The 22,947-nt window shown below is 36.7% G+C and overlaps 2 protein-coding genes across 8 annotated transcripts in view; one reads left to right on the top strand and one right to left on the bottom strand.

Moving 5' to 3' along the window:
• The window catches only part of LOC127805592 (homeobox-leucine zipper protein HDG5-like), a 30,106-nt gene extending 14,225 nt beyond the window's left edge, over window positions 1-15,881 (top strand). Inside the window, exons 2-10 of the mRNA XM_052342344.1 lie at window positions 9,072-9,219; window positions 12,062-12,211; window positions 12,722-13,189; window positions 13,622-13,723; window positions 14,190-14,402; window positions 14,488-14,656; window positions 14,837-15,108; window positions 15,208-15,343; window positions 15,415-15,881. Coding sequence (XP_052198304.1) covers window positions 9,072-9,219; window positions 12,062-12,211; window positions 12,722-13,189; window positions 13,622-13,723; window positions 14,190-14,402; window positions 14,488-14,656; window positions 14,837-15,108; window positions 15,208-15,343; window positions 15,415-15,881 — 2,125 coding nt within the window. The remainder of the gene's footprint in view (window positions 1-9,071; window positions 9,220-12,061; window positions 12,212-12,721; window positions 13,190-13,621; window positions 13,724-14,189; window positions 14,403-14,487; window positions 14,657-14,836; window positions 15,109-15,207; window positions 15,344-15,414) is intronic.
• LOC127806114 (uncharacterized) overlaps window positions 1-22,947 on the bottom strand; it is a 137,824-nt gene that overhangs the window by 44,420 nt on the left and 70,457 nt on the right. For 3 of the 7 annotated variants that reach the window (XM_052343147.1, XM_052343153.1, XM_052343152.1), the window contains 3 exons: window positions 21,289-21,566; window positions 19,106-19,349; window positions 17,044-18,095 (listed from right to left, as the gene is read on the bottom strand). In XM_052343147.1, the coding sequence (XP_052199107.1) occupies window positions 17,350-18,095; window positions 19,106-19,349; window positions 21,289-21,566 (1,268 nt within the window). In that variant the 3' untranslated portion in view covers window positions 17,044-17,349. Of the gene's footprint in view, window positions 1-17,043; window positions 18,096-19,105; window positions 19,350-21,288; window positions 21,567-22,947 lie in introns of those variants that run through there. The other 4 variants (XM_052343151.1, XM_052343149.1, XM_052343150.1 and 1 more) reach the window with 2 other exon arrangements.

Genomic DNA, 22,947 nt, shown 5'->3' on the forward strand with positions numbered 1-22,947 from the left:
TTAGTTGGAGGTGTGTGGCTAAGTTTAAGCTTGGGCCAAGGCAAGGAATGTGTCCAGTGCCACTGTTTGCCCAAGAGAGCTAAACTCCGATTGAATTAACAGAATGCTTATTTGAATTGAGAAATGTGTGTGTATTGAATCTTTGGGTTGAGTTGAAACATAAGCCTAACTTAGAGTCTCCATGCCATGTATGGAGGTTACTTAAACTGGAAATGGTTTCATACTCAAGCTGGAATGATTAATCTGCAATCCAATTTATGGTGGTTTCTTAATTTAGACTCTCTCATGCCATGTATGGAGAGTGCTTAACCTAGAACTACCATGACCTTGAGTTGTGGTTACTTATCGGATCTCAAATGTATGTTAATCTGTATTTCAATTTATGATAGTTACTTAATCCAGACTCTCTCATGCCATGTATGGAGAGTGCTTAACTTAGAACTATTATCATCTTGGGATACAGTTAACTGCATAACCTCAATTTAAATCAGTTAATGTTAAGTATTTTGATATCTCTTTGGTAAATCAGTGGGCTGGCACATAAATTGCTTTGTCCCAAGATTACCTTCCATACACAAACATCTTATTTTTAAATCTTAAAAAACAAATCATTTAGCTGAATTGGTCTGACAAACTCATTCAGCGCATACAAATCTTTCGCCGCATTTCATTTCTATTTTGATCTCCCAGTGATTCGACCTGGACTTTCCCAGAAAATTAAATTGTGCTACAGCGCACACTCATACACTGGCGAGTATAAACGCCTTGTGCCTGCATGCTTGTTTCTTCTTTGTTTATTTTGTATATGTTTGTTTGAAATAAATGCACAAGGTTAAGCGCAGCCAATTTTGCTGCATCACTCACCCTGCATTTGTCACTTTTTGTATTTTTCTTTCACTAATTCAGCTGATTTAGCAACTAATTATGTTTACAGATAGGATGAGGCGTTTAGACTCGCCAGTGCACGAGTGTGATTGTAGCAGAAAATTTATATGTAATTTTTTTGGGCAAGACCGGGTCGACTCACAGGGAGATTACTCATGGAATGAGATAACCACACCAGTTCTTTTGATTAACGGAATAATGAAATGAGATCAAACTAAATGTGATATAACTGTAATCTGGAAATGGAGAGATCTTGGGTCAAGACAAATCTGGTGCCAAACCCAACTGATTCACCATATAGTTTTCTGTGATGTAACTAGAAGCTCAAATAGCTTGGGTTTTCAACCATTAAATGTACTACTGAGATGATGATAACTCTTTGTTCAAGCAACCTCCATACATGACATGGAGACTCTATGGTAAGAAGCTATCATAAATCAGTGTATAAATAATGTTTTGACAAAATAATTGCTCGAGGCTTGGGTATGAGAACGTTTCCAGGTCAAGCAGCCTCCATACATGGCATGGAGACTCTAAGTTAGGCGTACGAACCAATCCAAGCCTGAGGTTTTCATTAACAATATTTCCCAAACTGCTTTTGCTTTTGTTACTTTGACATATGGAGTTCTGTTATATTGATTCATCAGTGGCTTTGGGCACCATCTTTGCCTTAACCCAAGAATCGAATTAGCCACACATCTTCATAGGAAGTGCACGACTACAACTAATCTCTCCAGATGAATACGAGATTCGCAAAGAAAATAAATTGAGACAACAGATAAGAACTTGGTAAACTACTACTGTATTGATTACTGAAACGAACTACAACTTGAAGCAGAAATTAAAATGGACTTGTAATACAGAGCTCAGAATTAGCAAGAACAACTAGTGTAACTGAAGCGCTATTCGCAAAGAAAGAAATACAAACAAGAACAAAAATAGGAGAAACAGACAAAAGGAAAGGAAAAATCTCTACTTTCAAAATGATCTTCTTCTTTCTTGTATTGTTTTTCTTAGTATCTTCTGCACTCGCCAACCTCTGATTCCAAAGAATGTTGGTCCCTTTTTAAGCTTATGGCGCATGGAAGTGGGGACCATTTGTCGAAAAGTTGTTCAAAAAGTTGATTGAATTTACCTTAAAGCCACCGCGTGTATTTGCGCATGTCAGAATTTTTGTTCAGCTGCTCATTCGAATGACTAGCAGAGACATTCGAATGCTTGCTGAGTTTCTTTTGGCTGATCGGCTCATTCGAATGAATTTTAGTCCTATTCGAATGAATTTCATGCTTTACTGTTCCTTACACGGCGATTTTCTCGGTCATTCGAATGCAACAGTACTTTTATTCGAATGAATTTCTAATTTTTCTCTTGACTTCTTCATTGCATTCGGATGACCTGGAGAGCATTCGAATATGGAGTTCCTTGGGTTGCTTCTCATTCGAATTACTCAGCCTTCATTCGAATAGATTTCCTTTCTTCTTCAACTTCATTCGAATGACTTGGATTTCATTCGAATATGTCTTCACTGCTTCCAAACGATGTGCTCATCCGAATTTCTCCTCATGCTCGGCTCATTCGAATGACTTGGATTTCATTCGAATATGCACAATCTTATCTGGAGATCTTGATTTTTGTTACTTCTTATTCGAATTAGGCCAAGCTCATTTGAATACATACCCGATATCTTGCATATTCGAATGTCTGAATAATTTATTCGAATGTTTGAGTAGCTCTCTTCTGTTTTGCTTCATATTTGAATACCTTTGAAGACTCATTCGAATGGCTTTGACTTTCATTAGGACACCTTTATTTCTTGACTTTTTATTCCTCTTTCAATCATGCTTTTGGAGAGTATGAGTCATTCTTTCATCTCTTTTCCTTCTTTTGGGCTGCAACAAGCAATTCTGGAGATTTTAAGTCGATCAAATGGATTAGGAGGTAATAAAAACATAACAAATATTGCATTTTTTTAGCATCAATCACACCCCCCAACTTAAACATTGCTAGTCCCTTAGCAATCAAATTAAATGCACGAATGCTTCAACATTCACAAATTCATTGATAGTGCAAATCTCGTATGTGAAGCAAAAATGTATGGTCAGTAGCATAGGGACTTCGGACAATCAAAGGAATGTTTATTATTTGAACTTTTGTCTCAGGCATATTAAGTTAAATCAATCAGCATATTGCATTCAATTCTCTAAGCTTTGATTGCAAGTTTCACTGGATATGTTTCTCTTCAATAAAATGTTCACTCAAAGTTGCTCTCAAGGATGTACCTCAATTTGGAGTGGATGTAAATCAAGTTCGAAGAGGTATCATCAATCATCAAAAATGCTATTAAGGAAGGAAAGGACCTGACATAGCTTCATGATTAGAATAGCATCTCAATGAATAGCATTTAAAATTAACCAAGTCTCCTTACTCTTGAAATTATATCCTGAAATTGCATGATTGATAAAACAAAGAGGGATCTTTCTGGGAAGAAATGGGGCCATATGGTAATGTGGTATAGCAAAGGGGATGATGGAAATCAAAAGAGTTATTAGGTCTCGGGAATTTTCTACTAAGAACTGAAGATTTTTTTTTTTTTTTTTTTTTTTTTTTTTTTTTGGTATCAGAGAAAATAAACTGCACATGTGATGCATTCATGCATCAATAGCTGAAATCATATCAGGGCACCTAAATCCAGTTGGTCGTATCTGAACCTGAATCTAACTGCTATTCCAACTGATAGTGAACAAGCTTCCATTGCTTCACCCTCAATGGCTATGGGGGGTGTTTTTAATGTCCCAGACCTAGAGACAACCATTTATCTTAAATGGTAAAGTGGTCTTTTAACGTCAGATTCCCAGACGATTTTTCTCTTTTTTTTTTTTTTTTTTTTTTTTTTGGTAAACTAGTGAGTAATTCCCGAGACCTAATCAATGGATAAGAAAATGTCAAGGCTATGACCTGGACAGAGGGAATGATGCCACTGGCCATGAAGAGTTTTAATGGGCTATAAGTGGAAACTGATCAAAACAATAGGTTGATTGGCTCAAGTAGTAGGAAAATGATCCCTCTATGATATTTCATAAATCAGCCTTATTCATTCAACTGGTTTCAAGCTTAGAGTCAGTTAAAATTAGCCGCGATCATTAAAGACACTCAAGGCAAAATGTTGTTTTGAAGCTATTGAAAGACAAGAGAATCAACAAAATATTTTATTGCATGAATAGATGTTATTTCACTCAGAATAAAATGTCATGAAGCTCTAACACTTACTTTGGTAACAAATCTCCTCTTAATTTGAGAATTTGGGCAATTTGCTGATTATTTCACATGTTTTGTATGCCATTCAAACAAATGAACAGAAATAAAGCACCCTAAGTAGTCCTGGTCCTGGTTCTAAAGCTCATACAGTTCTGTTCTCAAATAAAAGATTATCATTCAAGTAACCAGTTGTGAATCTAAAGCATCGAGCACAATAATCTGAAGCATAGAGTAAGCAAAGTCATTTTTATTGACAAATGAAAATGTGATTAAACTTTGTAGTTCATAGGTACAGAAATTAAATATGAAGCATCAAATCCTATGACTACTCAGTGCCATCCGTGGCATCGTCAGAAGTAGAGTTCTCCTCAGTGGAGTTTCCAGAGGGGGTCTTAGATGAAGGATCAGTAGGAGGAATAGAGGTAGAAGATGGAATGGTAGGGTGAGAAGGTGCTGCATGCTCCGGCTGCGGCTGTGCCCCTGATGTAGAAGGTGCACCCTCTTCCTCTCGCCACATGTCAATAGTCTTCTGTATGCAAGTCTCAGCATCGGCCAACTTGTCCTTTGAAGACTTTTGTGGAAGCTCTTCTATGGGTGTGCTCAGAAGCTGACCTACTCTCTTGTCCATCGCAGTGTAACGTTCATTCATGGTCATTATTCCTGAATAGATGACTCTCTGCCTCCAATGTAGATCTTCATAAATGGCCTCCTGTCTCTCTTGGATCTTCTTCAGTGATTGCTCTACTAGGGCTTCATGTTTTACTTGCCTATCGTGCATTTCCTTGACTATCTCATATAAGCCTCTGATAGTGTGACCCTCCTCTTGTCTCTCTTCCTGATCTTCATGTAGTGGCAGTTCTTGAGTTGGTTCTTCTTGTGCTTCAACCTGCCTGCCCGATGCCTCTCTCTTCTCAGGTGTTGTTGCTTCAAGCCTCTTTAACTGCCCACTGCTCCTTCGTGTAGATGCTGGGCTGATCCTTTCCATTGGCTTGATGACTTCAAAAGTTGCCTTTTCTTTTACCCCGTGCCTTAGTACAAAATAGGTAATCAACCCTCCAAAGGGTAGTCCTCCGCCCCCTTTTGCATGCTTGGCCACTAAGTCGATGGTATCAAAAATATGCTTGGCCAAGTCTATGTATACTCCCAGGATCATCTTTCCCATGAATGTGGCTTGCTTAACCGAGACACTGCCAGTGAATGCGTGGGGCATGAAATGAGAACAAAGAAGCCTATGTAAGATGATGCATTTAGGGGACAAATTCTTCTTTGGGAGGGTAGGAGCTAACCACAAAACATCATCTGCCTCTGTCAACAACCTAGCCAAGTTTTCTTTTCCTAAGTCTGCACTTGCCTCCTCAATGTCTCTTGGTGATGCCTCTCTTGGAATTTGGAATGTTTCAGCAATATCAGAGGGCTTCAACTCTATTTTCACCTTTCTCACTTCAGTGATCAAGCACCTATTCCCCGAGTCATCTCTGTCACTGGTTATATTTGAGTAAAATTCTTTGACTAAGGGAACTATGGCCTTGTGTTGAAACTTAACCCAAGTTTGCCATCCTTTGGCAGTAATCAATGACAACAAATCACATGGTGGTTCTTCAAATCGTTCAAGCATAATTCCCCTCTCACAAAGTACTGGCCTCTTAGCATACCCCTCAACATAGTTCTTTTCAGCCGCGGGGCTAATGAACCTGATATTGGAATAGGGAGGGTTCAAATCAATGGTTGGGATGGTAGCGGGTTCTTTTCCTTTCTGCCTCTTCGAGGCCCTAGAGCTTTCTCCTACGACCTTGGGGGGTTTTTGCTTTGGAGACATGTTGATTTGAGGAGTGTTTGGTCTAGGGAGTTGGTTCGGGGATTTTATCGAACAGTTGGTAGGCACAAACTGGTTCCTCTCTTTTCTTCTTCTTTCAACTTCCCTACCAATCCTCTCTTTGACACACTGAACTCCTTCACCCCCTCTTCACAACAACTCCCCCATCCAATCAATTAAATTCGGATTTAAACAATGGGAACAACTCTTACCTCTCGGCTGTTCTCTTCCCAGAATATTCGAATGAAGCGGCCCCCTATTCGAATGCTAGCGGACTGTTCTTCCTTGTACGAAACCGGATTGATCTTCGAGTGGATGAAATGGATGATGAATGAGGGTAGTTAGAACAAGGTAACAAGATATATAGGAAGGGTTTGGGTGGATGAATGAATAATCGCACCGCTTAAGGAGGGGTTTCGATCTTTAAAGGGGGGGGCGTCGATTCGGATTTCAGGGACGGTTATGCGGTTAATAGGAGCATCATTCGAATGATACTGGGGTTATACGAATGATAGAAGAAGATTCGAATGGAGGTTAAGCAATTCGAATGATAGCTCGGGTCTTAGAACAATCGGTAGAAGAGGATTCGAATGAGAGAGAGAGAATGCGAATGTTCGCTGAAAGCTTTTAAAGGGCCAGACGCCTCATTCGAATGTGGAAAAATTCATTCGAATGAATTTTAAACAGTAACTTGGCTTATTGAAGGATTTGAGCCACTCATTCGAATGCAACAGTACTTTCATTCGAATGGATTTCTTGTTCATTCGAATGACTATGAGTGTCATTCGAATGAATCTGGCAGCACACTCTCAAAGAGGGCATTGAATAGAATGATCATTCGAATGCAAAAATCTTCATTCGAATAACCTTGAACACACTCTTTTTTTTATTATTATTATTATTTTTTTTTTTTTTTTAAGCTTTTGATGGTTATCAATTACTCCCTTCAATGAATGAAGTAATTACTCATAGAACCGAAATAGAGAGAGAAAAAGAGAGGTGTTCCCTATTTAAGTTGTTTCTTGCATTGGGAGATGAAGAGAGTCAAACCATCATTTAATTTCTTCCTAAGTTTTCCACCTATTATTGCTCTTTGGCCCAAACCTTTCAAATTTTGCACTTAGACCCCTTGCAACTTGGTCCTCGGTCATCCTAAAATTTCCTTTATGCCCCTGGAGAAAGGGTTTATTTCGTTAATACCCTAAGATTTTAATAAATTACACTTGTATCCTGAGTTTTTCAGAAATTGCACTTTTACCCAGGCTCAAAAGTTACAATTTTGCCACTAGCTCTGAAATTATACTTTTATCTCAGAACTTTCATAATCCCTTGAAATATCCTTTTTCCCCAAACATTTTACTTTAAAAATCTTGGGTATTACATCTTGGTTCCAACTTTTCTGTTTTCAACCTTTTAACATAAACTGGTAACCCCATATCCCAACATGTTTAAGTCTTTGTGGTCTCCCAACCCATATCTCATATGGTGTGGTCGAAACAGATTTAGTTGGTATTTAATTTTATAGATAAATTGCTATAAGAATGACATAACCCCACGATGAAATAGGCAAATATGTGTAGCTAATCATAGAACGTACCATGTTTAACAAGGTTCGATTTATATGTTTAGGCACATCATTTAGTTATGGTGTATACGGAGGAGTTAATTGTGAAACAATACCACACTCTTTAAGGTAATCAATTAACTCAGTACTCTCTAATCCAAGAATCTTGATACTCTTTCATTTTTGTGTTTTCTACTTCCACTTTGAATTCTTTAAACTTTTCAAAGACTTTAGACTTGTACTTCAAAGAGTACCCATAACAATACCTAGATAAATTATCAGTAAAAGTCACAAACTAGACATAACTACCCTAATCCATAACATTTATGGGCCTACACACATCCGTATGTACCAACGCCAATAATTTAGTAGCCCTTTTCCCTTGTCAAACAAAAGACGACTTAGTCATTTTCCCAAGAATACAGGATTCACAAGTTAGCCCAAGTTTTGAACCCAAATTGGAAATCAATCCACATTGAACCAACTTTGTCAATTGACACGCACTAATATGACCAAGCCGAAGGTGCCACAATTTTGTAGGATTAGCATGATTATCTCAAGAAGGTTTCTCTATTACTATGGTATTAGTGTTAGCAATTATTTGCTGACTTTGTTCACATTCACGTGTTTCTAGAAAATTGTTGGCAAAAGAGAATTCATAATTCAGTTTTACAAGCTTACAAATAGACAAAACATTCCATATAGGATTTGATACATGTAAACAGTCATATAAAAATACAACATATGACTAGAAGGTAAAAGTACAAAAGTAGTTCTAATGGCTAATGCAACAACTATTGCTCCATTTCTAACCTTCAGAGCCACTTCATGCTTCCCAAGCGTCCTACTTCAATTGAGATCCTGCTTAGACAAACAAATATTAGAAGTAGCACCTAAATCAATGATCCATTAAGTAGGGTACTGATCAATCGTATGATCAATCTCAATTACAAACAAGGAAGATAAAATACCTTGACTTTCTTAATGCTTAACCTTCAAGGTTTTAAGATAGTTTAGGGCAATTTCTTTTTCAATGACCTTTCTTCTAGTAGAAGTATCAATTACCTTTGCTAATTACCTCCTTGCCTTTCAACTTTGTCTTTCCCATGTCCCTCCTTACCCTAAGAACCTTTCTCTTATTCTTCTTAGTTTTAGGTTTCCTCTGAGAAGAACATAAGGCGATGATAAGAACTCATTCTTTGCCTTTATCCTGCATTTGTGATTGTGCCGTCATTAACATGTTTAACAACTTGGGGAGAGAACATGCAATTTTATTCATATAAAAATAAGTGATAAAGAAAGAAAATGAATCCAGCAACGATTACAAGATCAGATTAATCCTAAGATAAGAATACATAGGGAAAACCAATACATAAAGTTGATCGATCCAATTGATCATGTTGATGACATGTTCTCCCACATCCGACCCTTCCATCATTTGAGCCCAAAACAACTTCTTTGATATCTCATACTGAGCTGCCTGACTATGCTTTTATAAAGGTCCCTTAGATTCTGAATCATCCCTATAGTATCATATTGCCCCCACGGGCGTAGCATGGATGGTTCACAGGGTAGAAGATTGCACCCAATGATGCAGGTTAGAGTCATGGTAGCCGCAGTATTAGAGTTTCATCCTCTTGTGGGGGTGGCTCCTTGTGGGCACTATGCACTGTGCCTCCTACCTTGGGGGCCACCGTATACTGTGAGTAACCCCTCCCACGTGCATAGGGCAGTGGGGGGGGGGCCCTTAAGGTGAGGGATTTCACATTTTGCACCCAAGAAAAATTCTCACAATGTTGTTGCAAGTCATTGGACTTAGAGGCAAGAATATAGTTATGGGCTCTCAAATCATGATCCTTCAAACTCTCTCTAGTAAACCTCTCCTCATCAGTCACATCATCAGGAATAGAAATAGGAGGACTAAGGAACAAGACATTGTCTATCTTTTCCACACTGAGAACGATTTTAAGATTACAAAACTAGTTGGAGAAATTAGGGTCAATAAGCCTATTAGTATTCAAAATGCTGATTAAGGGATTCATGTTGCCTGCCATTTTATCTATAGAAAATAAATAGATATATTAGTAGATGGATTTTGGTAAAAAAAAAAAAAAACATTTAATTAAGGACTTTAAACTAAATGGGTGCTCCCACTAAATTTTTTGAATCTTGCACTTCCCAACTAGAAAACGTGATCCTTAAAAAGGATCTAATAGCAAGTGTGAATTCTCTTTCATATGAATATCCCTCATATTTTAGTTTATGAAGTACTCACATAATTAAGTAGACAACACATGACTCCACATCACATGTGGAGTTTGATCTTTAGCTTCTAACCTACCAAAAATCTCACATTTTAGTTTTTGGCCTGATGGACTAGTTAGATCCCACCCACTGTCTTGGCTAAGTACAATGGTTTGAACATAACCTCCCACATTTTAGTTTTTGGTTAGGTAAAAATCGTTGAACACTCCCCCATCATATGGTTAAAATATCAAAGTTAAGCCTCCAGCGCATGGTGCAAGTGGTAAAACTCCCAAGTTTTCTTGGGAGTAGCGGGGGATCAACTCTTGGTGGAGGCAAAAATGCCCCATTTAGTAAGGACTAACCGCGTTTCTGCTTGGGAGTGTATACACTTGTGACCCCATCCGATTTACCTAGAGACCGAACTAGGGGGAAGCCCAATCTTCTCCAGGACTAGACAGGAGAAACTTGGGCACCTGCGTCACCAAAAAAAAAAGAAAAGTTAAACAAATCTTCCCAAAATGGTCAACTCTCTCATTTTCCTTTGATGTTGTTGATGACTCATTTCCCTTTCACTTTTCATCTCCTTCTTGCTTTCATTTTCTCTTTGGGTTCTTTAAACCCAAAACTCTATCTAAGGTTTCATGATGTAAGGTTAATTAGGAACCCTCCACCATTCCAACAGCAGTGCTGGTGTTGCGAAGTTGGTGGGCGGACACCTTATTTGATGGTGATTACCTAAAAAGGTTTTTTTTGTAGTTTTTTTTCTACAAAACATTAGTTTATATATATATATATTTACCCTATTAGAAAATATATTTATTTTTATACATTTTTAGTTTATATTTATTTTTATAATTAGAATATAATTTTTGTAACAAAAATACATTTTTATATTTATGTAAGATAAGAGGAGAGAGAAGAATAGAAGGGAGAGAATGTAGAGAAGAAGTTCTGGAAGAGATAGGAGAGACAAAGATGGGAAAGAAAAAGATACGCAATGTGAAGTGGTCCTTTTATTCAAATTTCTAAGAATGAAGGTTTTTGTAATTTTAATAAACATAAAAAATGTCTTTTGCTTTTATTGATGGATGTGAGAATGATGAGTGTAATGTACTTGATAATTAATTATCATATAACCCAATCTTATCAAAAAGTAAAAACTTATATGGCTAAAATAGCCTTTTCTGCTTTTGATGGTCATCAATTACTCCCTTCAATGAATGAAGTAATTACTCATAGAACAGAAATGGAGAGAGAAAAAGAGAGGTGTTCCCTATTTAAGTTGTTTCTTGCATTGGGAGATGAAGAGAGTCAAACCATTATTTAATTTATTCCTAAGTTTTCCACCTATTATGACTTCAAATTTTTTGTTTTTTTCTTTCCTTCAATTTAATCTTTGTCAATTTTCTTTCAGTTTCATCTAATGAAGTAAACTCAACCCCCACCAACCTACTAATCTCTAAATTTCAACCCATCTTCCTTTTATATAAATATGCATCTTCCCTTTAGTTTCTCATCTAGAAATGATCGATCTGAGTCTCAAGAAATGTATGAAGATTGTGAAGTTCTTGCATCCATGGTCGCTGAAGAAGATGGGGTTTTGCTACCGAGCCAAGGCTCTGACTTTAGCGACATTCACATAAATTTTGATCCTTCTTCTCCTCTAATTATTTCAGTATGTAAACTAATTAATCATCTCTCCTTTCTCTCTCTTTTTCTTTCTCCAAATATATATAAATCTAAGAAATGGTTAACCTTGTTGTAGAATGATGAAGAGGTAGGTAGAGGGACAACTAGAGAGAAGGAGGAGAATGGCTCCTCCAGTAAGCCCCCAGAAGGAGAATCAACAAACGAGATGGAGATGATCATTAAGCCCCAACATAAGAAGAAATGTTATCACCGCTACACTCCTCGCCAAATTCAAGAGATGGAAGAGTCTCTCTCTCTCTCTCTCTCTAAACTTAATTATGCATACATGATATCACTTTCCTAACCCTATGCCTTGCACGCAGTTTGTTTAAGGAGAGTTCACACCTAAATTACAAACAAAGGGAAAGGGTGAGCCAAGAGTTAGGGCTCAAGCCGAGCCAAGTCAAGTTTTGGTTTCAGAACCGTCGAACCCAAATGAAGGTACATGCATCTTAGAATTAATTTTATCCATAACTTGCCATTTCAATATCTTATATAATGGGTTTTTATTTTTTTAAATATGTAAGATCTCAATTTCCAATTAGATTGGGTTTTTAATTTGTGCTTAATTAGTTTGGATTGTTTATTAATAATTTTTCATGTGCTAGGCACAACAAGATCGGAATGATAACTTGATGCTAAGAGTCGAGAATGAAAGACTGAAGAATGAGAATTTGCAGCTACAAGTTGCCATACAAGCATTGATATGCCCAAACTGCAATAATATGGGTTACGATGAACAACTTCGACTTGAGAATGTGCAACTCAAAATAGAGCTACATTACTCTCACAAACTTATTGTATTAATATATCTTTCAATTTTTTCTAATTCAGGATATTTGAAATACAGATGCATATATATATATATATATGTAATTGTATTTGTCACAACTTTTTCTACTTTTTATATAAAAAATTAAATACAATAATACTATTATTTTTATTTAACATTATATTAGAATACAAATGCTTCTTCACATAAAGATATTTAAACAAAACTTTTATACATAAAATTGAATTTCTTTTTTGTGGTCAACACATTTGGCCCACAAAAATAGTAATGCCCAAAATTTACACAAAATACTGCGACCCTTTCAAACTTATTTATAAGAAACAAAAAAATTATTATGATAATTTAATATTACCAAAAATTAAAATAATAATACTATATTATTCTTAATAAAATTTTCTTCCATAAGAAAAAAAAATTAATTAATTTGTTCTTTAATTAATTCTTTCTTTTTGCTTATGTATGTTCTTCTTTCTAGTTACAAAGAGTGGGTTGCTTTGGCATAACATCAAGCCAGCATATTCAAACAGTGGAAGCAACAGAAGCGATGGCCCCTTCGCTTCCTCCTTCCTCGACAATTCTTTTCCGGGAGCAACAAATAGACAACTTCAGGGACGTGATCAACCAAGCCCCTTTGGTAACAAAAAACTTCTCCCAATTCGTTGGCAACTGTCTGTTTGTGGAAGGCAACAAATCCTTTGTTTTGGGCCTTGCAATGTCATCCATGGAGGAACTGATGAAGATGTGTCAGGCAACTGAACCTCTTTGGATTAGATTTGAGGGTAGCAAAAAAGAAGTGTTGAATGGTGAAGAGCATGCGAGGATGTTTCAATGGCCATTGAAGTTTCAGCAAGATAGAGGCAATGAGTTTATTGTGGAAGCCTCTCGACACACTGCTGTTGTCGCCATCAGTAGCTTCATGTTGGTTGATGCTTTCCTCGATGTCGTAAGTCCAATTCAATAACTTCTTTAAATTAAGATAATGTATATAAATGTTTTCCATTCCAAAACAATTTTTTTGAGTGATTAAATGTGAAAAAACACGATCCATTTATCATTAAATAGCAAAATTATTTTGAAAATGTAAACAATGCAACAAGATGCATTAATTGAAGCTTAGCGTTACCCTATCTAATATAGCTCAAAAAAAAAATTAATTTAACATATATTGAATGATAGTTTTTTTTTTTTATTATTAATACTCATTAACTTTTATTATGTCAATATCCATGTTAATTAGTAATAACTATGCAAAAAATGTCACCAAAATAATATTTTAATTTCTATTTTAATCTATAGACGTAAGGGACAACATCCATCTATATATTGAATTTGTATATAAGAAATTTCTATGAATAGTCATTATTTGTTATTTCAGAAGAAGTGGGTGAAGCTCTTCCCCTCCATTGTCTCTAGAGCAACAACTCTTCAAGTGGTCAATTCAGGCATTTTGGGACATGCAAGTGGCTCCCTTCATCTTGTGAGTATTCCACATATTTATATATCAAAAGTTTATGGGATTATTTTGAATTTTTGATTAAATTAGCATTATACCTATATATATATATATTTTTAAGCAACTAATATTGGATTTTAGATTTTTACCAAAATAGCATACAATAAGAAAGACTCGCCAGTCTAACTAGCGTGTCCTCCTCGATTCTCTTTGCAAACACTCTAGCAAAAGATTTGGCATGGAATAGGTGAACTCGCTAGTGTGACTCGCGAGTTTGCTTTAACTTCCAGAAACTTATGTTTTTAAAGAATTGGCAAGTCTCTTCGATTTTAGTCTCTGAAACAATTCAATGCTATTTTAGTAAAAATCACAAAACCAATGTTAGTTGCATAAGAAATGCTAATTTAATAATAACTCATTTTTTTCTTAAATTTGTAGATTACTAAGAAATAAATGATTTTTTTATGTATTTACATGTATATGTCTCTAGATGTACGCAGAGCTACAATTTCCATCTCCTCTAGTTCCTACAAGAGAGGCTCTATTTCTTCGTTATTGCCAACTAAACAAGGAGGAGGGGACTTGGGTTATTGTTGATTTTCCATTTGAAAGCATGGATGGAAGTTGCCAACCTTCCTCCCCTAGATACAAGAGAAGACCTTCTGGTTGCATCATCAAAGACTTGTCAAATGGATGCTCTAAGGTGACATATCAAAGCAATATATATATAAGACTTAAAGAATGATTTATTATCATTATATTTTATAACTCTAATGAAATAAATGTAGGTTACATGGGTAGAACAAGCAGAGGTTGAGTACACACCAATCCATAAGATTTTTTACCTTTTCTTCAATAGCGGAAGGGCATTTGAAGCTCAACATTGGCTAGCTGTCTTGCAAAGACAATCTGAGAGGCTTGCAAGTCTTGTGGCTACTAATGTATCAAATCTTGGAGGTACTCATTCTTTCTTCTTTGTATCGTACCTAACATCACATATCCTTACCCAAAAGTGTTACTTAAAGGTAATTATTGGATATATGAAACTAAGTAATATATTGAAGACCTTCATAATATACTACTTTATAGGTGTTACATTTTTATTTTTTAAAATTGACACGATGGTCATATTTACAGGGATGCAAATAACCGAAGCAAGGAAGAAACTGATGAATCTTGCAGGGAGGATGACAAAAACATTCTTTGTGAATATGAGCAGTTCTTGTGGTCAAACTTGGATGGCCCTTTCGGATTGTGCTGATGACACTATTAGAATCACCACGAGAAGTATCACGGAGCCTTGCCAGCCCATTGGTTTGATTCTCGCTATTGCATCCACTTCTTGGCTTCCATATTCACCTTTTCTCGCTTTCAATCTAGTCAAAGATGAGCACTGTAGGGCTCTGCAGGTACATAATCATCACCTCCTGAATACATTCTTCCTTCGTCTCATTTTCTTTTTCAAATCCATTAATTAGCATTACATTTGTGTTCATCATATATGGCAGCTAGATGTTCTTTCAAATGTGACTTCTTTGCAAGAGGTGGTTCACATTGCTAGTGGCTCACATCCAGGAAATTGTGTCTCTCTTTTTCGCATTAATGTAAGTATGCATACATTCCTTTTGAGTCTTGTGAGTATGGGTATTTTTTTCATGTAAAGTCGCTAGTACCCCATTACTACCTATATATATTTGTGTAGGACACAAGCACAGAATTCATTCTACAAGAGAGCAGCATTAGCGATACCAGTGGTGTAGTGGTGTTTTCTACCCTTAACATTGACTCTCTCCAACTTGCCATGAGCAACCAAGACCAATCCTGCATTCCTCTACTTCCACTAGGATTCATCATACATCCCATGGGAGCACTACTTGTAAATGACTACTCTATCACTGGTGAAGTCAATGGTGTGCCTAATTCAGGCTTTGAAAGCTTGCCAGGACAAGGTTGTTTACTAACTGTCGGGCTACAAGTTTTGGTTAGCACCAACCCAACTGAAAAGCTTGAGTACTCTGACATTTTCGCGATCAGCAAGCCCTTGTGCGACATAGTCCACAAAATTAATACTAACAGTGATAGAGGAGGAGATGATGGTGCTGGTTGTGCTAATAATGGCGGTAATGTGGGCGTTTCTACTAAGCCGGTGGCACAAGATGAGCCATCCTTGCAACAAGATTAGGGTTTTGAATATATCCCTAATTACTAAAAAAATCTCCATTTCTTTTTGAGAGAAATTTGATATAACAATATTTTAATTGTTTTTGTTTCAGCCTTTATTTGGTAATTATTGAACTAGATATTTAGCTTTTTATGAGGTGAGAAAGTGACAAAAAGATATTCAACATGGATTGAATCTACTTAGATAAGTAGAGTGATGCCAAATGTGGCCTAATTAAATGGATCAAAACTAATGATAACCTGATTAAGTAGGCCGATGGTTGAGAATGGCCTAAGGGTACACAAGTGTCACTTGTAATTTTCGAGCATATCAATATGATTGAGAATCAAATAAGGAATAAACATGCATCATTTTATTAAGATCACAAAATCAAACATTAAAATGAAAAAAAAGTATTAAGCCACAAATAATATTTTATTGAGAAACGAGCATTATTTTATTGAGTTTACCATTATACTATTGTTCGTATCACATGTATATATTTTAATTTAATATAGATACACATCAATCCAATGCAGGAAAGCAATTGTTGGCAGCAAGAAACTATTAATACATAAATGCATTGGCAGCAAGAGACAATAGCTTTGGAGGGAATGAAACACGACTGACTACAAGGGTGTGTGTAAAAGGAGAAGAATTTTTTCGAAGGAGAAGAATTATACAATTTATAATATTATTATAGCACTGGGGTGGTGAAAAGGGTAAGAAAGTAAAATAAAATACATTTTTATTAAAAAGATTGCTGCTCCCTCCTCTCACACTTCCCAATCAGGAAGAATGGGAGAGGAAAGGGTCCGCTTTGATCTGCTTTCGTGGGGGAATGATTTCCCCTTCCCTCTCCATGCCCTTCTTTCCCCTCCATTCTCTCAATCAAGACATACCCTAAAAATTCTTCCTTTTAACTTATACATCAAAAATATTATAAATCTTGATACCATCTCCTCTCCACAGTTGTTTACATGTTTTATCTTCTTTCTTTATCTTATGTGACTTGCATTCTTGTCTGCATCTCAAAATGCATTTCCACTTCATTCTCTAAAAAATTGTTTAGGTTTGGTTAACATAACATCAAGGTAGTAAAGCTTTGTAAGTTACAACAAGAAGATAGAATAAGACAAATGCAATCAGAACTACATGTCAAAATTGATATTTGCTTGAGAAATATCAAGCAGAAATCCATGGTCAGTTTCTCTGTCTCTTTAACAAAACATAAAATAGAATCCAGAACTAGAACCAGAACGTAATGTTACATGACGAGGAGAAAATAATCTAAATTCTGATTACCATCTATGACAGTTACATGTCTTGCTTACAACCTTCACTTTTGAAAAGCCATGATATGAGGAAGTGATTCCTTCACTCAGCATCCAAGTCAAATAGATATCCAGAATGGGTGGTCTGGTCAGAGGGCATTCTCCTGTGTATTTCACAGATTGATTTCATTGTAAGTTACCCAAATTTGGAAATCCTAGTCAGAATCTGGATCTGCATCGACGATATCAGGAAGTGACTCCATTGATGCTTCACTATCCAAGTCGATTGCAAGTTGCTGGCTTCTCTCCAACCTAGAAGTTGTAGTAGTGACAGTTCCTGTCGCAAACGCTTCAGCCCTGTCGACCACAGCATGGGTTGCCAATGGGCCTTCTGCAGGAACTGATGCTCCACTTTCTGAAAAAGCCCCGAGTTGAGGCGCTGCAGAGACTTCGACAGCAGGTATTAGATCACCTTGCTTAGCGGGATATTGAAACAGAGGTGCTTCATCTGCTTCTCCTTCGGTCTCCTGAGCAGCACTGGCTGATGCCAACTCCTGTCCACTTCTTTCAAGAACTCTAGTACCCTGAGAATCAGGTACAGGGGAAATTTTCTCGGGTGATGGATCTATAGTTATCTCCGGAGGTTTCAGAGTAAAAATTTTATCCTTTCCAGGGTCAGTCGCAGGAATCTCATGCTCGTCTTCTGCTAGCCAACTTTTGTACAGGTCATCATCCTCTACGATGAAATCAACTGGCCTCTTTCCAAGGTTGCTTCTTGAAACTGGAGAATTTTGTTCCTCATAGGAGTATGCATTTGGAAACTTGCTGTGAACATCATCAAAGGAGGTGCTGCGGGATGACAGATCAAAAAGGGAGAGTGCCCGAGGATGTATAAGCATTTCCAAGGAGCGAAGTGCATGAGCACAGAATTCAGTAAGTTTAGTTCTGGTTCCTCGTGTGCCTGAAGAAATCATTTCCATGGAGGTTTGAGTTAAAGCAACAAAGAAGAAGGAAAGTCTTGAGGACTAACAGAATGATTAAGGAGAAGGATAACATAAATGAAGCCAGTAAAACCTATTATTTGTGCAGCAGCGGAGTCCTTTTCAGTAAATTAATGGAAGAGAACCTCTCTACAGCCACTAAAGACAAACTTTTAGGACCGTAAAAGTTGAAAGGTTGACAAAGTGCAAAAGAAGACACGTGGCAATTTGTGTCATCTTCCATATGAACAGGTCAATAATTAGCACCCGGGGGGGGGGGGGGGGGGGGGGGGAGAGAGAGAGAGAGAGAGAGAGAGACTGCTTGAAGACACATTAGATAATCTGGCAAATGTGCCGTGTAGAGGAAAGTGTTTGGAGCCCTGCGTATCACAGACTTCTATTTATCTTCCTATTATTGAAGCCAATACAAAACGAATGGCACTGTTGCTCCTATAGTACTTTTGATGCATAGCCGAAGACGGGCAAACAATTGCAGATAAATATCTCAAATTCAATTTTAAATTGGTTGCCAATACACTTTTCCCTGCAATACATAATTTTTTTGTAACAGGTTCTTGTTCATCATATCTAAAGTAGTGATCCAGATACTTCAAATTATTGTTGATCTCATAGTTGTCTACCATCTTTGTTTGCCTGTATATCCCTAGTTCTGCACACGTGTTGTGGTCTAGCAGTTCTAGCAAAAGAATCACAGAAAGTCTGCATTTCCGTTATTAGATGTCCCAAAAACATTGTTAATGCAACCATATGAATTGAGTAAACTTACTCACTTTCCAACATGGCTAAGGTTATATCACGAATTACAAATTGATGAAGAATAAAGAGAGAAGTTTGATAGTGGCAACTATAAAGTTGTAAATGTGTTATTATATGAGAATGCAATTAATGAACATACCTAACATGATGTGAAACTTCCAGAATGACAATGTAATGAAAGAACATGATCTTCAAAATTTCTAACAGACTTTACCTCTATGGAAAAGCTCGAGACTACGAGGTAGAATTGGGGACCGAAAACGAGAAGGTGAAAGAAGAGATGCCAAAACTGCACCTAAGGCTGCAAGCTGAAAATCTGCCCAGGTTGTGGCAGATTCACCGGAAAGAAAAATATGTTTCTCCTCCTTGGCCCATACTCCTTTGCATGCATGTGTTGCTACATTTATAAGAAGATAATCAACACTTGGTCTCCAGCTGTTAGCTCCCAAAGTACCACCCTAAAAATATCACATGGTTAACAATGATTGTATTTCCTTTTAGATTGGGAGAAGTGAAAAAGAAACAAAGGGCAAGAAGAGAGTCAAATGTTTCCTCCATACATGCAGATAAAGAACTAGTCACTGTTTTGACAAAATGCACATATTCTTTTTATGATGCAGAAACACAAGTTAGTTAAGAAATCCAGTTGTGTAACAAGATATACAACTGAAACCAAAAAGAAATCTAAATACTACAAGGAGATGAATAAAAACTGAAAACAAGAGATGATGAAGAACAAGAAACTGGATGGGAGACAAATAAACAAACAATTATTAAACTGTATATAATTCACAGTTGTGTTTCCATGTTGTACAGGTTGGTTCCACAATATCAACTATGTGATGTAACACAACCACATCAGTTATCTTCAGTCACTGCCATCTCATGAAATATTCCTATATGAAGATGATGTTGGAACTTTATCTCATCTTTTCCTCACTAGAGAGTTGTTTTAGGAAGAGCATCTGGCCTAAAATTTTGGCACATTGTTTTTTTTTTTTTTTTTTACATGAATTTGTATTGTCAATGTGACTTTTAGAAATCAATTGACACTATAAATACTATGCCATTGACCCTAATTAGTTAGGACTTGTAGTTGATGATGATTATGAAGATATCATTTATATGTAGCAGGTGGAGGTGGGAGGGACTGGATTTTAAGCAGCAATTTCATGATTCATGATTGAACAAAGGGGCAATGGCAGTACATTTATCCCCTAAAATTCAAGAACAACTCTTCCCCTTCAAAGTGAGCTTCTCATTCCGTATATTCTAATGAAACAACCCTCACTGCAGTCAACTAACTTCTGATTATACAACCCATGAGAGAACTGAAAGCAGGCCCTTGCAGTAATAGAAAAAGGTTTTGTACAAAAAACTGCAAAATGCATATTGATTTTGATACAGAATGCCCGGTTGCCAGATGATCTTAAGGGAAAGAATCATAATGCTGTTGTAATGCTTGTATACTCATAAATCCCTAGATTTTATGGGAATCTGGCACTACAAAATCAGCCAGCCCTTAAGCAAAAACGTTATCGACATTATGCAAAGGTAACCAAGTATAGAATATTGTTAAGTTGTGGCATACATAACTCTGCTGATGCTTTCCCCAAGTAAAACAATGCACCCAGGAAAGGATGGAGGATTTCAGATTTGTTTGCTTTGGAAATATATATTTTTTGATAAGTTGGAGGTAGATATGGAAAACAAATTTGAAGGCTATTCATCAAGGGAGGGAAAGAGAGCAATCAGAACACCATAAGAAATATATTGATTCCCCATTTAAAGAACAAAATTGTATATTATCAATTTCTTTGTGGATCACTTTAGCAGCTTGGAAATATAGAGCCAATAGAAAAATACAGGACTACAAAGCTCATAAAGTGGAATGAGATACTTTATTGAGAAAAACAAATGTAGTCTATTGGTGACCAATATCATTAAAGGAGTAACAACATATGCAGGAGAGTAGTAGAAAATTGATCAAAGACGGGAAACTTACAACTCAAGTCTTTAACTTCATCATATGGAAGGACAGTTCATTCACAACTAACATGAGGAAGTGCAAACCCCAAAACTTCAAAGGGCAGAAATTTTTTTTCTAGGGGCAAAAAGAACATAGACACAAAATAAAATTTCATTTTTTCAGTAAGTACCCAAGAAAATTCACATCAGAAAAACCCAAATCTAAAGTCTGAAATCTACTATCAGATGTGTGAACAAGATTGGGTCATGTCAAAAAAAATAACATTTTAAATAAAATAAATTGGAGAACAAGAAAATTGATAGCAGATTAACAAGAGGCAGAGTGATCTGAACAATTGAAAAGGGAAATGATTTTGTGGATGATTCTATTCTCATTAGCAAATAGACACAGCGAGTTTTGACAAATACCACAGTCAGAAATGCTTCTAGTGCTTCTAGTGCAGCTATCTTTACTGATATTGGAGCTGGGTCAATGACCATCCCCGCTTCCAGATCAACTCTATCAGCCTGCTCTACAGGAGGATCACTTGAACTTTCATGCTTCCGTTTCTTTTGGAAAGGCAGCAATACCTCACTGGATGGCTTTGCAAATAGACTAGAAGATATTCCACCACCATTAAGGGCACTAGACTCCAAATCAGCAATGGCATTCTTGATAACTTCCTCGCTGAGATGGACTGCTACTCCTGCAGGTATACAACCATGCCCAAGTATATTACTCAAAACTAAGTCTAACAAGAACAACAATTTAACTTGTAGAAAACCAAGTCAACATGAAAAGGCTATATACACTGATGACAAAGCCTGGTCCTACTTACGTATAGTGGTAACACTCTACACAAAGAATGGCAGAATATGAACCCAGAGTAGCCAAGGAAAAGCAAAAGTTCAATTTGGAATTCGAGAACAGAAAATGAGAAGTTATTAGAGTTAGTACCATTATCCAAGGTTGTGCAACTTAGATTTTTCTTTTTGTTTTCTATTTTATTTTATATTAATGTCTTGCAACTCCTGCCTACCTAGCAGGATTAATGCTTAGAATTTTTGTTGCAGGGAATTGCAACTCTCGTAGAAATGGTATACATGACATTTTCTTTTCTCAAGGTTCAGAAATGGATGTCAGATTATCATTCCGAGTTTTTCTTTCCATCTTTGAAAATTGGGGGACTATCAACTGGGCCTTTGAGCAGAGCTGTCAGCTACTTCAATCCTTCTACTACTTGAGCTACCAAGAGCTCACCTTTTAAGCATTATTATGCTGGTAACAATTAAGCAGGCAGATTAGTATAACCAAGTAGGCTTCCCTTACATAAATAAATACTAAGATATGGTGCACTAATGCTCAGCTGGGTTGTTTGGGAGGTTAGCTCATGGTTTCTATTTGTACTAGGAATCATAATCCCTAATCAGTATCACATCTCCTTTTTTAGGTGATACCCTGCCTTTGTTGAAAACTCATAAGAGGATTTCAGCTATCCATGCATATTTCCTTTTATGCTTTGAGGTTGTCCCTGGCTCATGATTTAATTTGAACAAAAATAAGATCACTCCCTTCAGGGAAGTGGTGGAATGCAGATTTTGGGTAGAAGTTGAGATTGTAAGGCAGGCCCTCAACCAACCTATTTTGGGTTTGCCACTGATGGGGAAGAGCCTTAACAAAGAGATTGACTTTGGAAGAGGTAGTATTTATCCCAGGGACAGCACTTTAACACTTACCAAGACAAGTCTCTCTATCTTACAACATATTCAATGTCTTTTTCACTACTCATGACGATGCAAGAATGTTTAGAAGAGTAAGACCCACATCCAATTTGTTTGGTAATAAGGAATGTTTTAGCTCTGACAGAAAAATTTATGAAATTGATCGATCTAATGATCAGGAAAAAAAATATATCATTTGCCTTCAAAGAGAAAGAGATGGGTTAGACAAGAAAGCCACATGTTTACCAAATTCGGATACAAGCTTTGGTGCTTGAGGAAGGACAGACAATGTAATAGAGAGTATTACAGATAAGACTTTAAAGGATAAGGTAGAATATGTGAAGAGATTGGGAGGTGGCATTATCA

Source organism: Diospyros lotus, chromosome 7 (genome assembly GCF_014633365.1).
Source record: "Diospyros lotus cultivar Yz01 chromosome 7, ASM1463336v1, whole genome shotgun sequence".
Lineage (NCBI taxonomy): Eukaryota > Viridiplantae > Streptophyta > Magnoliopsida > Ericales > Ebenaceae > Diospyros > Diospyros lotus.